At 41.2% G+C, this 14708-nt stretch overlaps 1 protein-coding gene across 1 annotated transcript in view; it reads left to right on the forward strand.

Moving 5' to 3' along the window:
- Positions 1-6: 6 nt before the first annotated feature.
- PPTC7 (PTC7 protein phosphatase homolog) overlaps positions 7-14708 on the forward strand; it is a 41930-nt gene continuing 27228 nt past the window's right edge. The window contains exons 1-3 of the mRNA XM_014964277.1: positions 7-324; positions 10298-10477; positions 13321-13519. Coding sequence (XP_014819763.1) covers positions 123-324; positions 10298-10477; positions 13321-13519 — 581 coding nt within the window. The 5' untranslated portion in view covers positions 7-122. The remainder of the gene's footprint in view (positions 325-10297; positions 10478-13320; positions 13520-14708) is intronic.

A 14708-nucleotide genomic window follows, 5' to 3' on the forward strand; every position in this document is an offset into this window, starting at 1 on the left:
AGGCGAGCCGGCCGGCGAGCAGGGGAAGGCTGGCTCCCTGCGGCGGGCGGTCGCAGGTCAGGAGGCGGCTGCGCCGGTGGCTCCCCGCGTTCCTGGCTGTGGGCTGCTGGGCGCCCCACGCCATGTTCTCGGTGCTCTCCTATGGCAGGCTGGTGGCCCGGGCAGTCCTGGGCGGCCTCTCGCAGACGGACTCCCGTGACTACAGCTTGGTGACAGCCAGCTGTGGCTTCGGTAAAGATTTCCGCAAGGGCATCCTGAAGAAAGGCATGTGCTACGGGGATGACGCCTGCTTCGTGGCCCGGCACCGGTCGGCAGATGTGCTGGGTGAGTACCGGCGGGGGCCGGCCCCGGGGGGAGCGGAGGGGATGGCTTTGGGCTCGGTGTGTCCTGAGTGTCGGTGTGTCCCTGGTGTCGGTGTGTCCCGACGTCCCCTCCTGGAGCCGCACATGGCGGAGCGGCTCAGTCGTAGACAAAGGAGCCGGTTCTGCCTGTCAATGTCAGCGCTACTTCTCTCTTTTTTTTTTCTTTTTCTTTTTTTTAGTTTCAAAAGAAAAAAGCTCTTTGCTGCAGCCGCCTGTGGGGCTGGGGGCTGTGAGGGCCGGGGCCCAGCCTTGGCGCTTCACCTGTAGGTGCCTGTAAGGCCTAGTGGTTCCAAAAGCCAGAGAAATAACTCATGGTGCATTTCACCTTAAAACCTACCCCAGCCCCCTGGGTATGTGTCGCTTTTCCACCTAAAGGATCATCGAAAGGGACACTTCCTGATTTTAGCGCCTACCGTGTCCTTGTCAAGTGAAAGGCAAAGTGACATTGAGGCTGGTTTCAAATGTCAAACTTCCATTTCGGCGTTTGTTCTGCCCTGATTATGCTCCCTGGTTTGGATTTGCCTGCGAGATGAATCTTAAGGGTTTAAATTTTAGAAGTAGTGAATAATTATAGATAATCAATGGAATCTCCAGCTTATGAGCAGCATTGCTTTTGACAGTGCATGACCTTTCTCCTGTGTAGTCAAGGTTGAACTGGGCTGACTGACATTCTGCAGAAGTTAGTTTTCAAGCAACTGACAGAAGTAGTTTTTCACCAGAACTCTGACGTTTAAAAAAAAAAAAAAAGTTTCCTTTCCCTTTCCCCCACTCCTCCACCCCCCCTTTTTTTTTTTAATTTTATTTTTAAAAAGTGGTGGGATTGCACTGCAGTATTGTGATGGTGCTTAGTGATTCTTCAGGATTTGGTGCTGTCATTGTAACTTGGTTGCCATTTAATATAGCTGAGACATTTTTTTCAGAAAGCTCTAACTTGGTGCTGGGTAACAGTATTGCTGATTATTCTCCAGGGAGCTGTTACTTTTAAGGGTGATGCTGCAGCTTTCAAGGAGATGTGGAAAACTGGTCAATGCATTTTAGATACTCTGCCTTTTAGATACTCTGCATCTTTTCTGTTGGGCCTGTTCCAGAGAAACTTTTTTCTATTAGAATTAGCTGTTGGACAACCTTACTTTAACATGTGACTAAGGCTGGCTGCCTTTAAAGTTCATACTAGGCCACCACTGATAAATAACTCAGAAATTGGTGTTTGCTTGTGGCAGAAATGCACAATGTCCTTTACTTGTAGGTGGACTCTTTGCATGGGGAAGTGGGTCGATTTAGACCCGTTTGATGATGTTTAGGGTTTTTTTGGCCATATTTGGTAATTGCCATTTGTGGACCTACAGCTTGCCTTGTCTTCCTGCTGGAATCAACAGAGAATTGCATTTCTAAGTTGGTCTTTGCATTCATTTTCATGGCAACTTGAAAACAAACAAAATTGCAACTCCAATTAAGGATCAAACAGCCAAGGCAGCTTCAGACCAGGATGTCTTAAGTACCAAGAAGAAAATAATTTAAATAGAAAAGCTGTTGGTTTTTTTCCCCTGTAAAGGTATTTTACTGTTAGTTCTTTATTGCTTTTCTGATATACATACCAGAAAACCCAGGATCACTGTACATTCTGCAAACAGTAATGCTCAGGATGGGTTTTGATGAAATCTGACTTGATGCCTTTACTTCATCTGTAGTTCTTAAGTTGACAAACACAGTGGTTTTCTCCTTGCTTCTGCTACTGTGATTATCTCTTTGCTCTCCCTTTCTCAACCAGCTCTTCTACGCTGCTGCAAGAAGAGTTTCAGCACCGGTGTTTTCCTGCTCTCTGTTCTTCTTAACTCTCATCACACAATCTGAGGTTCTGTTTTTAAAAGACCCTCATAAATTTTGTGCTAACTCAATACCGGCCTCACTCTGCACCTCAGCAAAACTGTGGCTTTTCAAGCCTCATTTTTCAGCATTAGTTTAATGAAGAGGCTCATGTGGTTTTAACCAAAGGGAACACGAGGCACAGTAAGAGTGCTTTTAGAGAACAGCAAATTTCAAGTGTCTCACTTAGTCTGTCCTAATACTCATCAGTGACAAAGCCATGCCAGATAAGTAATTTAAAATTCTTCTGTGCCAGTCTTTTCTAGAACCAATATGTGGGAAGCATGCCTGTGTGGGATGGATATGGGTGTGGTGTAATAGTGAAAGAGCTACTCCCAGCCGTTTGGCATGAGTGCTTGGGGATTCATTTTCTTAGGTCAAACAAAAGTTGACGAGGCGGTGTGTTTACAGCAGACAGAAAAATGCTAAACACTTCTTTTGTTATATGTATAATGTATAGTCTTGAGGCAAAAAATTTAACAGTGTCTTCTAGTCTGTGCTTTACCCTTTCATAGTAAGATCAACAGAAAGCTTATGAAGAGTCATGGTATCTCCAGTCTTCCCATAGTTGTTAGAGGCTTGATAAGGGCTATTACTGGTGTGCTTGGATTCTTGGGGGATTTATCTCTTGTTTTTAGTTTTGTCTGGGATGTACCTGTCAAATTTACATGTTTTCTTCCCATTCTGAGCACAGGGAGAAATAAGAAACTGAGAACCAGAGTGTTTCCTTTGGGATCACCCTAAGAAAAGGAAATGGCTTTACTACTAATACTAATCTCTAGAGCTTTATGATTCAGGCCTGTGTTTCCTTTTTGCTGCTGCTTGTACCATATTGTATCTTTCCATATCTTCAGTGTCTTGCTTGTCTGGATCCTCAAAATATTCAAATATCTTAATATCTTCTTGAGACTTATGTACTACTTCACATCTGAGGGCATGCCTTTGTAACTTTTGAAGACAGCAATACTGTTGTTCAAAGCTGAAAACCAAAACTCTTCAAAAAGTGACATCTCTGTTTTTTTCCTAATGAGCACACAAGTAGAATTTTTAGTGCATAGGGAGCAAACCACATTCACTTTGAATTAACTTTAAAAGCGTGTTTATGAATTTTGAGATGTCTCGTGCTGGTGATCTTTTTTTTTCTGTTGTTGGGATCTGTCTTTTCTTGCTTATTCCTGCCTTATCAGGCTCCTGATGTCTTTGCTATTTTTTTATGGATTTTCCAGGCTGTTGTGTGACTCACTATTGAAACATTACAGCAACCAATGTGCATCCCGTGACAGCATCACTTATACAATGTCTGTGCTGGGCAGAAGTTTGGGTGTAGCCAGTGTGACTTGACTAGTCTTCCAAACTATTTCTGTCCCCCAGCAGTAGTAGGAAAAAACTGTCTGGCAGCAGGGTACTGTTTGTCCACTGCAAAGTTAAAATATGGTAACTCTTGTGTTTGCTGCAAATCTTGATTTTTACTGGGAGGGGAGGAGAGGGTATTGTAGGGCAGCTACTCTAAACGGAAAGTAATTACACTTGATTTGAAAACTCGGTTTGTCAGCAGCCTGCGTAGGAGGTATGTAAACCACTAGAGTGGCAAAGCCCCTGGAATATTGTTAGTCTCACTGTCATCAGGAAAAGTAAACTGCAAAACATAAAAGGATTTGTAGACAAAATGTCAAGGTTGTTCTGGCAACTGTAGGGGAGGAAGGGATTCTTATTTGGTACCTGAAGGTTGTGTAAGACAACGTGGTTTATTTGGTATCGTACCTATTAAAGAGATTTCTGCCTTGTCACAGCTTATCACACTAGAGGGGTGAAATGTCAAGGTTGTTCTGGCAACTGTAGAGGAGGGAGGGATTCTTACTTCGGTACCTGAAAGTTGTGTAAGACAACGTGAAGTGGTTTATTTGGTATCATACCTATTAAAAGAGATTTTTGCCTTGTCACAGCTTATCACACTAGAGGGGGGGAGTTGTCTGCTTGCTTCAGAGTAGCCTTTCACCTACTTTATTGGGAGAACCCAGGACATCTTAGCGGGAGTAATCGGTGATTTGAAAAAAAAAAATGTGTGTGTGTCTTAGTTTGTAATAGACCAAATGAAATTCCCTTTTAACATGGGAGCATGAGTACTGTCACTTGTAGGGAAACTACAAATTATTGAGAAGCATCCCCATTAACCATTCTATTCACTGACATTCTTGTCAATACAGCTAATCCCAGTGTCAGCAGAGCTGTTCTTAAGTAATGTTGAATGTAACCTCTTAGAAATGTGGTAGCTCTCTTTCCGAGAATGAAACTAAAATCAGGTTATTCTTCTTTACCACAGCTTCTGGAAGGGCATCGCACGCGATGCATTCTGATCAGAATTTGCAATTGAATGCTTATTTTAATTGTAAGTGCTATTGATCCTCGTTGCTAGCAGACAGTGTTCTGTTGATACGCACATCTTAGTACATCTTGAACAAAAAGCAGGTTCTGTCAGAAATCACAGAAGGGAAGGAGCAAAGCTGAACACAGTACAGCAGGTGAGCATTAATCATACCTATGGCGCAGGAAACGTTGCAAAAATCTCAGGCTGCTTACTTTGGTTCACCCGTGCTGTTAATATTGTGAGCCTGGGATTGTTGGGGCTGTAAGTAATTTCAGCAGAGCTTGGCTGGGGTCTGTTCCACAGTAGCTGCCCCTTCTCAGCGTTTAAACACCAGCCATCAGTAGCAGTTCAGCTACGAAACGAGTTCCAGGGTTGCTCAACACCTTGAGAGATGAAGTGGTTATAACTACGTAGGGAAGCTTTTACGAAACTTTCAGAGATAAATAACAGTTTAGTGTTCTCCTGTAGCTCCAAAATCCACTGAGCGATTTCTGGGGTTCAAATAAAATGTTTAAGAGATCTACCTGGTAAAAACCTGTTCCAGGAACAACAGTCTATTGTAGCAAGGGGGGAGGAGGGGAAAGAAGGAATTACTTCTTTTTCCTGGAAGTAGATGCACAATTTAATGTTTTCAGTTCCTTCTTTCTCCCTCAGTCTCCTTCAATATTATCTCTCACTTTGCTTCTTGTTTTTTTGTTCCTCATTATCACACGGCCAGTTATTCTTCCAGTACCTCTCTATTTCATGCAATGGTAGTTTAAGGTCTGCTGTAACTTTTAAAATGCATAGCGTGAATAAGTAACCTTTCCTTTTGTAACTAGTTATCAGTCACACACAGTCTGCCTTCAGGGATTTGTGTTTAACCAGGTTATTTTTTTGTCAAAACTCGGGGGGGAGAAGGAGACACGGTTTGGCTGTAACACTGTGATCCCACAACTGCTGCCAGTGATGCTTTAGGAGCGCTGGCTTGGAGCGTGTGACTTGCTCTGGCTGGATAATTTACCGAGGTGTGTGATTTATCTCGTCGCTGATAACACAAGAAATCTTATCAGTTTATCTCAGTTCTGATATGTTGACAATTAGGTGCCCTATTTCAAACTTGTGTGAGTGCAACAGGTTGCACTTTGTTACCTTTTTTAGCCTTCTGTGTTTGATGCGAAATAGATTCGGTCACAAATCTATCCTTTTGATGTTCTTTTACCAGTGATTCAGTGCTAATTCAGGTCAGGATCTCAAGAAATTTAAAGTTCAGTGGGATGTGTGGGGCGTCTTACAGAGTTAATTGTGGTTGCGTGCAAAAGCAATTCCTGCTGGCTCACTTGTGCCTGCCTGGTGCTTCTCTCTGTGATTATTATTCTTAGCTGATGCAACCTTTGAAAGTATGCATCTTTCAAGAGATTTTTGGGACAGGGTGATACTTTTGGACTCTGACCGTGGGTGGGTTAGTTTGCCAGCTAGCCAGGACTTCCCCTCATAACACCATATTAAACAGGGGTTGATTAGCATTGTGGTTTTGTTCTGAACTTTAAGCCTGTTTGATTTATATTTGCTCTGAACTGGATAGAACATTTGGATCTGACTTACAAAAGTGGGCAAGAAAAAGCACATATCGCTCATCTCGGGGTTGGCTGGCTGTTCCCTGGGCTTCTGCAGTTAACCTTATGTGTTGGCAGCCAAAACAGCTTCACGTTTGCATTTCATCTGGTATTTATCCCAGGTGCTTTTAGCATTTTGAAATAAATTTTAACAAGTTTCAGTGCCAGTATATTCACTTGCTCGGTGTCAGTGCTGCAGCATCAGTCACTGGTGCTTTGACTTGAAACTTCATCGCAACTTTCTCTCCCTGAGAGATCTTGATACACGGAATCTTTAAGAAGTTAGAAAGAGCCAGTTTTTGGACTGACACATGCAGTGAGTATTTAATCTGGCAGTAGTAGTTGCGTATTTTCCAGCAGAAGGCAATGTGGTGGAGTGTTAACTGTGAAAGTTCTCCATAATGTAGTTAAACACTTGAGAAGCATTTATTCTTTAGAAGTAATTTATTGTGAAATTTTCAATTGTTTTATTTATGGTAGTTGTTCCTCTGGCCACAGGCATTTTGTCATGTCACGTGGACATTTGTGTCACTTCTGCATAGGCTTGGGCAGGGAATAGCCAAAGAAATATTATTTCTATAAAATTTTCTGTTTAATTGACTGGGTTAGAAAAAATCAAGGGTAGTTTACAGTTGAATTTCAGCATTTTTTCTCTGCCATACGGTTTGTCTTGAATGGCCTGTGATTCCTATTTTGTAAGATGGTTATTTTAAGTCAAATGGTGGATACTGGAAAACAATATTTAATGTTTTACAGTGAAATGTGAGAAAATGAAAATCTGAATAGTCCCTTGTTAAAACTAGTTATTTTGAATATTTACAGGGTTTTTTTGGTCATACATAAAAACAGAGATAATATAAATGAATAGAACTTGGCATTATTCCTTGGCAGTGACGCCGCCAATAGCAGTACCTTTGAATTTTCCTTTGGGGACAGGGGGAAAGCATGCTGTTATGTAAAAATTAGTCCATTTTTGAGTTGAGTTTTCAGGTTTTGCTACTTTTGGAGTTGGAAAGATCTCACAAATAGTTTTGCTCCTTGTTTGCTGTATATCAAGTATCTCAAAGTTTTCTTGTCATTTACGTTTCATCTATTTCAATAGCGGTTTATTCAGTCTGTTTTAAAATCACACTATTCCTTTCCCATAAAACCACTTGGTTTATATTGAGTGTAAAGGTACCCATTTTATTTTAAAACCGTGCTGAAGGTAGGACAGGATGGCTAAAGGTCTTAGGGAATGTAAACATCTTCTTTTAAGGCAAAAATAAAAAAGGTGGATGTTTTCTAGGTGGCAGTGTGTGGTATCAGGCTTCTTGAATGTGCTTTGCCTTTGCACTGCCATGGATCTTGGGGGCAGCAGTAATTCCTGGCTGGGTGCCGGAGCAGGAGGAAGCATTTGACTGCTCTGGCAGTGTTGGTGAGCCATGCTTTGGGAGCCAACAAGGTCATTTAACTTAAATTAAATGAACTGACTTATCACCTTCAAGAGATACAGTTTAAAGAAAAAGAGGGGAGAAAAAAATCTCAAACCTTTGCAAAAAAAACCCCACGTTGTCCATTTTGGGCAAGATCAAGGAATAGAAACCTGTGGTGGTCCATGAGTGAGGGAGCTGCTGAGCTGTCGTGGAGGTTGGAGTGGAAGCAAACCCCAGGGCCTGCTCGTGAACGCGATGGTCCCCTTTGCTCGGTGCCAGCCGTGGAGAAGGAACACACAACTGTCCTCTTGATTCTTAAGCAGACAAGCTGTTCTCTGAAGTAGGGGACAAAGCTAAGGCAGAGGACCTACTTGTGGACCGTCTAGAGGATGATTGTTTTGGAAGGCGCTGGCAGAGCGTGCTTCAAGCTGTTTATAGCTTGCAAAAAAGCGGACAGGAAGGCAGACAGACAAAGCCATTTCATGGCTCAAGATAGAGTTTGAAGTGCGGTGCCATGATTATGGATTCAGTTTTCCTGCCCTGGAGTAAGAAGTGAACAATCAGGTGGCATCCTCTTATTTTTCTTTAAAATTTGAAATTGGTTTTGATAATTAACCTTACCAGGTGCTTGCTCTGACAGCTTTCTTGCACTGTATTTTAATGCTGTAGTATTTCTGTTTCACTATTTCCCAAGAAGACTAACACAAAAAGGGTTTACAGATCGCTTGAGGGAACTCCGTAACTGGTGATGAGCTTGTTTTGTAACCACCTCAGGAGCCAAAAGCTGTGGACAATACTTGTCAAACATCATCTTTTCATTGCCTTAACCCTGTTGTCAGTGAAGCAGTGCTGTATTCAGCTGAAAGAAAGTATATCTGGACTGTGTTCATCTTAAAGGGGAAAAAAAGCCACTCATCTGGTAGCTTCATGTAGAGTGTTGTCATCCAAACTGAAGCTTAGTTTCTGTTTCAAGTTCTAGATGCCACTCGTGGTAGCTTCATGTAGAGCATTGTCATCCAAAATGAAGCTTAGTTTCTGTTTCAAGTTCTAGATCTAGAACTTTTTCTTAATAATATCTTACTCTAGACTTGTCTGCACAGCAGAGGAAAGCAAAGGGTTAGTTCAGCATTAACCTGAAATTGTGAGACCCGTGAAGAGAGGATTAGTTTGTTCTTGGTGAAACCAGAAAAGGCATTTCCGAGAATGTCAGGGCTGCTTTGATGAGCTTCTTCCCGGGGTCTGGTCTGAAGAGGTGAATACGGGGATCTGTCTTCCTATAGCATTCTTCTGAGAAAGCGAACGGACAAAGCAGGTGTCTAAAAGGTTGTGCACTATTTTTGGGAGAAATCTGATTAATGTTGATAGGCTGTTGAGAATCTGGGCTATAACCTCCTGTCAGATTATAGTTCGTGCCAAGGTCGGCTCTAAACCTTCCGTCTCAGTTTCAGATGGTGTCCCGTGTGAAGGGCATTTGTAGATGAGGCAAACTTAGTTTTACCTTCTCAGTCAAATTTTCATGCCTTTGCTGATAGTGGCATTTTTTTTCTGAGGAAGCTGTTGTTCTTCAGCAGAATCTGAAATTGGCTACTTGTCCTTTTATCAGGAACATAGTATTTTAGCTTTATTGTGTTCCAGAAACTCATGCTAGAAATGGTTAGTCCCTTACGTGTTGAGGATCAAAAAGATTTTTTGGAAAAATTTCCAAGTAGAAATATTTTTATCTCATGAATACCTTTGGACAGTGTTTTACGTTTATCGTTGAAGCCAACTGAGGAAGTTCAAAATACTTTAGCCAAATGAGCAGCAGAATGTCATACCTGTTGTTTATCTCCCTCTGACCACCCCCCTTTTCTATGTGCATCTTCATTATTTGCCTCTACCGTTGCTCAGAAGCTTCCCAAGCTTTGGCAGAATTGGTGTAATTTTCTGCTGTCTAGGTTGATTTGAATAACTGAATGAAAATTGACTGGATCGTAGTCAGTTTTCATTCTCTTGCTTGGCTGAAGCTGTAAGCGACACGCTATCCTTGCAGGGGTAGGTCCCAGCATTGTGTTGGTTACGTGGGTTTTTTTGAACACACTTTTAAAATGGAAGTTTGGTTTCTACAGAAATTGATATTACCAAATAGAAAGCATTATCCGTCGTATGTGCAAGTAGCTTAAGGGAAAAACTTTGGGCTGCTGAATAGTAGGGAAGAATTTCTGTATCATTTCTATCCTATTTAAAATCTTAAAAACTTTCCTATTTAAAGCTAATAAAAACTCTATTTCCTTTTTAATGGTTTAATCAAGGGTTGATGTGATTGAATACCCCTCCTTCCCTCCAAATTTCCCGTTGTTCTCTACTGAAGTCAGCCTCATCTCAGAGTTCTCAGCATTAGACATTTACCTTCAGCAATTCGGATTATAGAGATTTGTCAAGGAGCTGATGTCAGAAGTTATCTTATAAATGCTCATGCTCATTTTTTTTTTTAATTTCATAATCAAAAATGTTTTTCAAGCAAGGGCTTTGTCCTACTTTTTAGTTACTGAATATCATATGCTCTTTTTTTTTTATTTCATAATCAAAAATGTCTTTCAAGCAAGGTCTTTGTCCTACTTTTTAGTTACTGAATATCATGAATGATGTCGAAAATTAAAAGCCTTGTTTCAGAAACCACTTCTGCCCATCTAAGCCTTGTTTTCTGTTCTCTCCTAGGGGTGGCAGATGGTGTGGGCGGCTGGAGAGACTACGGGGTTGACCCCTCTCAGTTCTCAGGGACTCTCATGCGAACGTGTGAACGTTTGGTAAAAGAAGGACGGTTTGTACCCAGTAACCCTGTTGGGATCCTCACCGCGGGCTATTGTGAGCTGCTGCAGAACAAAGTACCTTTGCTTGGTAAGAGAGCAAAAATATATACGTTGCATCTGTTTTGTATGTTATCTAGACATCTGCTTAGTCAAGGTTGCTTAAATCTGTTGTCAGCTTCTACGATGAATTTCCAGGCATTTATCTTTTAATTAACAAAAAAAAATAATGTAGAAATGTAGTTGTCCTGGTAGTATCTTTATTTTCTCATGTGTGTTTGTCAAGGTTTGTTTAAAAATTACCTTCATTCAGTAATGCAAAGTGCTCGTATGTGTGTATAGCCATAAGTGTGTATATATATTCACATATATATATTAAAAAAAGGCTAAGTGTGAGGGGTGGTAGTTCAGCAGTGCTTGCAGAGAGTTTGCAAAACAAGTTGAGCAGTAGAATACACCGTGGTGTGTGCACTCCTCCTCTCTGTTACGGGTGTATAAATAACTGTTCTCCCTTGAAAACTCTTAATGGTTGGTTGTGGCTTTCTGCTTAAGCTATGCAAGCAAAAATATTTTCTGACGATAATTGGATGCAGTTCTGCTCGTTCCTTGCCTTACTGCTCCCCTTGCCTTTTATGTCCAATGAACTTTAAACCTCATTGGTTGACTTCAGTTACTGAAGTCAACACATATGCTTATATGATATAAGCATATAAAGTTTATATCATACAATCACTGGTACTGTATATTGGTTTTATAATTCTTGGGAAAGGAATCGTTACAGATTTTTTTTGAAAGCAAACTAAAGTAGATGCTTAAAATATTCTGTGTCAAACTTGAATAGTGAGCCAGATAGAGAGGCAACATTTGGCCTCAGCTGACAACCTTGAAAACAGAATACGTTTTTAAAGGGCATGTGACCTTGTACGCACCACGACAGCGTTGCGCTGCGTGATACGCATGCTTCTCACCTGACCTTAAACTCCTCTGCCAGAGGAGTGCTGTGTAAGCTATATTTAACTTGTCTTCTGAGCTTCGGAACAGATGTTCTCGCATTATATGCCTAAAGAATAGGTTTTGAACCTCAGAAGTGACCTTCTGTGTCGCTAAAATAGCAGTGGTCGGTAATTACATTAGGATTCTGTCTGTGTAATAGTGCTTATTTGTGCAAAGCAGATGTAGCTGTAAGGGATCTACGAAGTGGGCCACTGGTGAGAGCTCTCGCCGCGGCTTTGTAGACGGAGGCAGCCCTGCTTGGCTTGACCTTTCGAATTCTGAAAAGCAGCATATGCTGAGTCACAAGATCTGCATTCCACACATGGCCTCCTAGTTACACTCTGCTAATAGAGTTAGAATTTGAAACTAATGATCCCTAGTGTTTCTCCTTTAACGGAGAACAGTATTTTTAGAAGTAGAAATAAACCCCCAGAATTACCAAAGCAATGAGCATTTAGAGTTCAGTTAAAGTGAAGGGAGAGGACTTCATTAAGGAGGATTCATCAGGCAGTAACTTTTCCTTGTTCTTGTGCTCTAACTCTCGATACTTAGTTTGTCAGAATTGCATCTAGCAAATATTTTAAAATAAGACTGAAGTGAGAGGAAACTGTGCCATTTATTTAAACACAGTTCATGTATTGCAGAACAATCTTGGACGCAGCCACATATAAAATCTGATTTTTTCCTAAGATACTGCTTTGACTTACCATCCACTAGAGTGGAGAAGGTCCTATATATTCACTAGAGAGTGGTTTAAGTGTGAGTGTATTGCAGAGATCTCCCAGTATGAGAAGGGGAAACATCTGGAATAGGTGGTGCCTAGAGCCAGCTGGACTCTGCACCAGCAAGCCTGGTTGTAAGTTTAGCTCAGTGCGAGCCTGTGGTCTGTCCAACATGGAGCTGCACTTGGAAACTCCTGCTGGAAGAACGTTAGGATGGAGGATGAAGACTGTTCACCAGCTGGTCATGTAGGGACTTAGCTTAGAGGTAGCACTCAAGAAGAAATGCTTTAGCTGTATTTCACCCTCTTTGGGAGTGAAAGTTCTTTTGGTGGATGTGCTGTCCTGTTTGCAGAAATTAAGTGATTGCTGATTGCTGTGAAGGACTCGGTCTGTGAATGGGTGTCTTTGCAGTACATTATTTTTGTGGCTTGCAACCAAGCACAGTTGGTGGCCTCTTAGCAGTGAATGAATCAAGAATTCCTCGGTGCCCTCAGGCATGGCTGGGGTAGTTCTGGGCATGGCTGATGAGCAGATACTCTTCCACGCTATCTTAACTTTAATCTGGAATAGTATTTGTCTCTGAAACATGTTTTCTTTAAACTTGTGAAGTTTGTTTCCTGAAGATGTGATGGGATTATTTTTTTCAAGCATAAAGATAGCTCTACAGGGCTGTACTATGAAGAAAAGCATTTTAATCTTCTGACAAGAGTAATGCAATAATACCTAGTACTTAATTGCAAGCAGTTCTTTACTTGGCGTGATTTATTTACAGCTGATGAGTGAAACTGTGTGGAGGGCACCTGGCATTGTATGGATGCTACTAGAATTCTATTATCTCAATGATTTCGGAATTTCAGTATTTTATGTGACTTCTGTAAATCCAGTCCTATAGCAGAATGTGCTGACATATGTTGGGATGGAAAACTGTAAATAAAGTGGAACAAAACAGGTATCTGTCAGCATAATGTGTTTACCAAAATCAAAGCAGGAAAAAATAAGTTCTATATAAAAACTGTAGTTTATCTCGCAAAGATTTCTAGCATTCTGTATATTTAGTATATATTAACTTTGGCATTATTTAGTATTTCCATTTGTCCTGATTTGTAAGCTTTGATAAATATTGGAATAATTGGAATATTTGACTAAGGAATTAAACCGGTGAAAGAATAACCAATTTGTGCAAGGCTGACTGCAGTTCCTGTCCTCTCTGTGCTCCCAGGAAGCAGTACAGCCTGTATAGTAGTTCTGGACAGAACAAGTCACCGTTTACATACAGCCAACTTGGGAGATTCTGGATTTTTGGTGGTCAGAGGAGGAGAAGTAGTCCATCGATCTGACGAGCAGCAGCATTACTTCAACACTCCCTTCCAACTGTCCATAGCTCCGCCAGAAGCAGAAGGAGTTGTCTTAAGTGACAGGTAAGATGGGAGAGGGTCGTAAATTTTTATTCTGTGCACTCTGTGTGTGCACACATAGAAAGACCTTCCTGAATAAAGCTGCTGCCTGAAGACTGCAGCTGGATTCATGCTGCTCACCCCACACGAGTGGCCTTTCTTATCGGTGGCTTTCGTTCCCAGTCCCTGTCTGTGCTCTCCTGAGACTGCTTTGGAGTAGGCTAATTTAGATATTTTGGCAGTGAGGTAGGCGAGTACTTGAAGAATAGAGCAGAGGGGACATGTGACTGTAACTTGTGTTTCCAAATAGCTGTGTTTCCCGCAGCATATTGTATTTGACCAAAACGAGCAAAAAAACTGTTTGGCGGAACATCAAGCTGGGAAATGAGTGTATTAGGAAAGGACAATCTGTTCACAGAAATGAGTCGTTTCAAAGGCAGACTTGTACTTGTGTTTTCCCCTAAGAATGTCAGGCTGATCCATCCTCTGACTTTGTGAAGTTGCACCAGTAAAATTAAATATCTTAAAAATATATAAATTGGCTTTCAAATATGTCTTAAAATCCAGCTCTCAAATACTTATACACTTACTTATACACTCACTAAAGTGATGTGCCCCTTCTGAATACAAGAGGATGATAAAGGGATCTTCAAAAAGTGACCATAGTATCCAAGGAATGCAACAGGCATCTTATGGTTTTGATGCTGCATCAGCCTTGAGATTTAAAGCCTTTTAAAGGTTTTAAATGTTATAACTTTTAATGGCAAAATAGCTCTTTTTGAAAATGTTGTTTAAGTTGTTGAAACTCCTGCCCATTCTTGCATGTGGTTTTATTACTTCATCATAAGACTGCAGAGTGGAAGCCCGGGTAGAACTCTGAAACTAGAACCTTAAATAATCTAACCTCTTTATTAGGCTAAAATTAAATGATTGTTCAAAATTCCAGAACTATAAATACCTTAACTTTTCTGAGATGCTGTCATCCATGGGAAGACAGAACAGAAAAGCACGAGGCTGATTGATAATGTCCAGTGGAAGTCAGGAAAGCAAAGTAATCTGAGTCATCACTTAATAAGGAAAGCACAAGATAAATGAGCTCCCACACTTCAGTTCTGAATCATGATTATAGCTTTCTGGCTAGTTTCTGCGCTCTTCTTGACGTTAATTAGTACTCATGCGTGTTGTCTAAACGCTTCTCCAGTACTTCTTTTTT

The sequence above is a fragment of the Calidris pugnax genome, unplaced genomic scaffold (genome assembly GCF_001431845.1).
Source record: "Calidris pugnax isolate Ruff unplaced genomic scaffold, ASM143184v1 scaffold32, whole genome shotgun sequence".
Classification (NCBI taxonomy): Eukaryota; Metazoa; Chordata; class Aves; order Charadriiformes; family Scolopacidae; genus Calidris; species Calidris pugnax.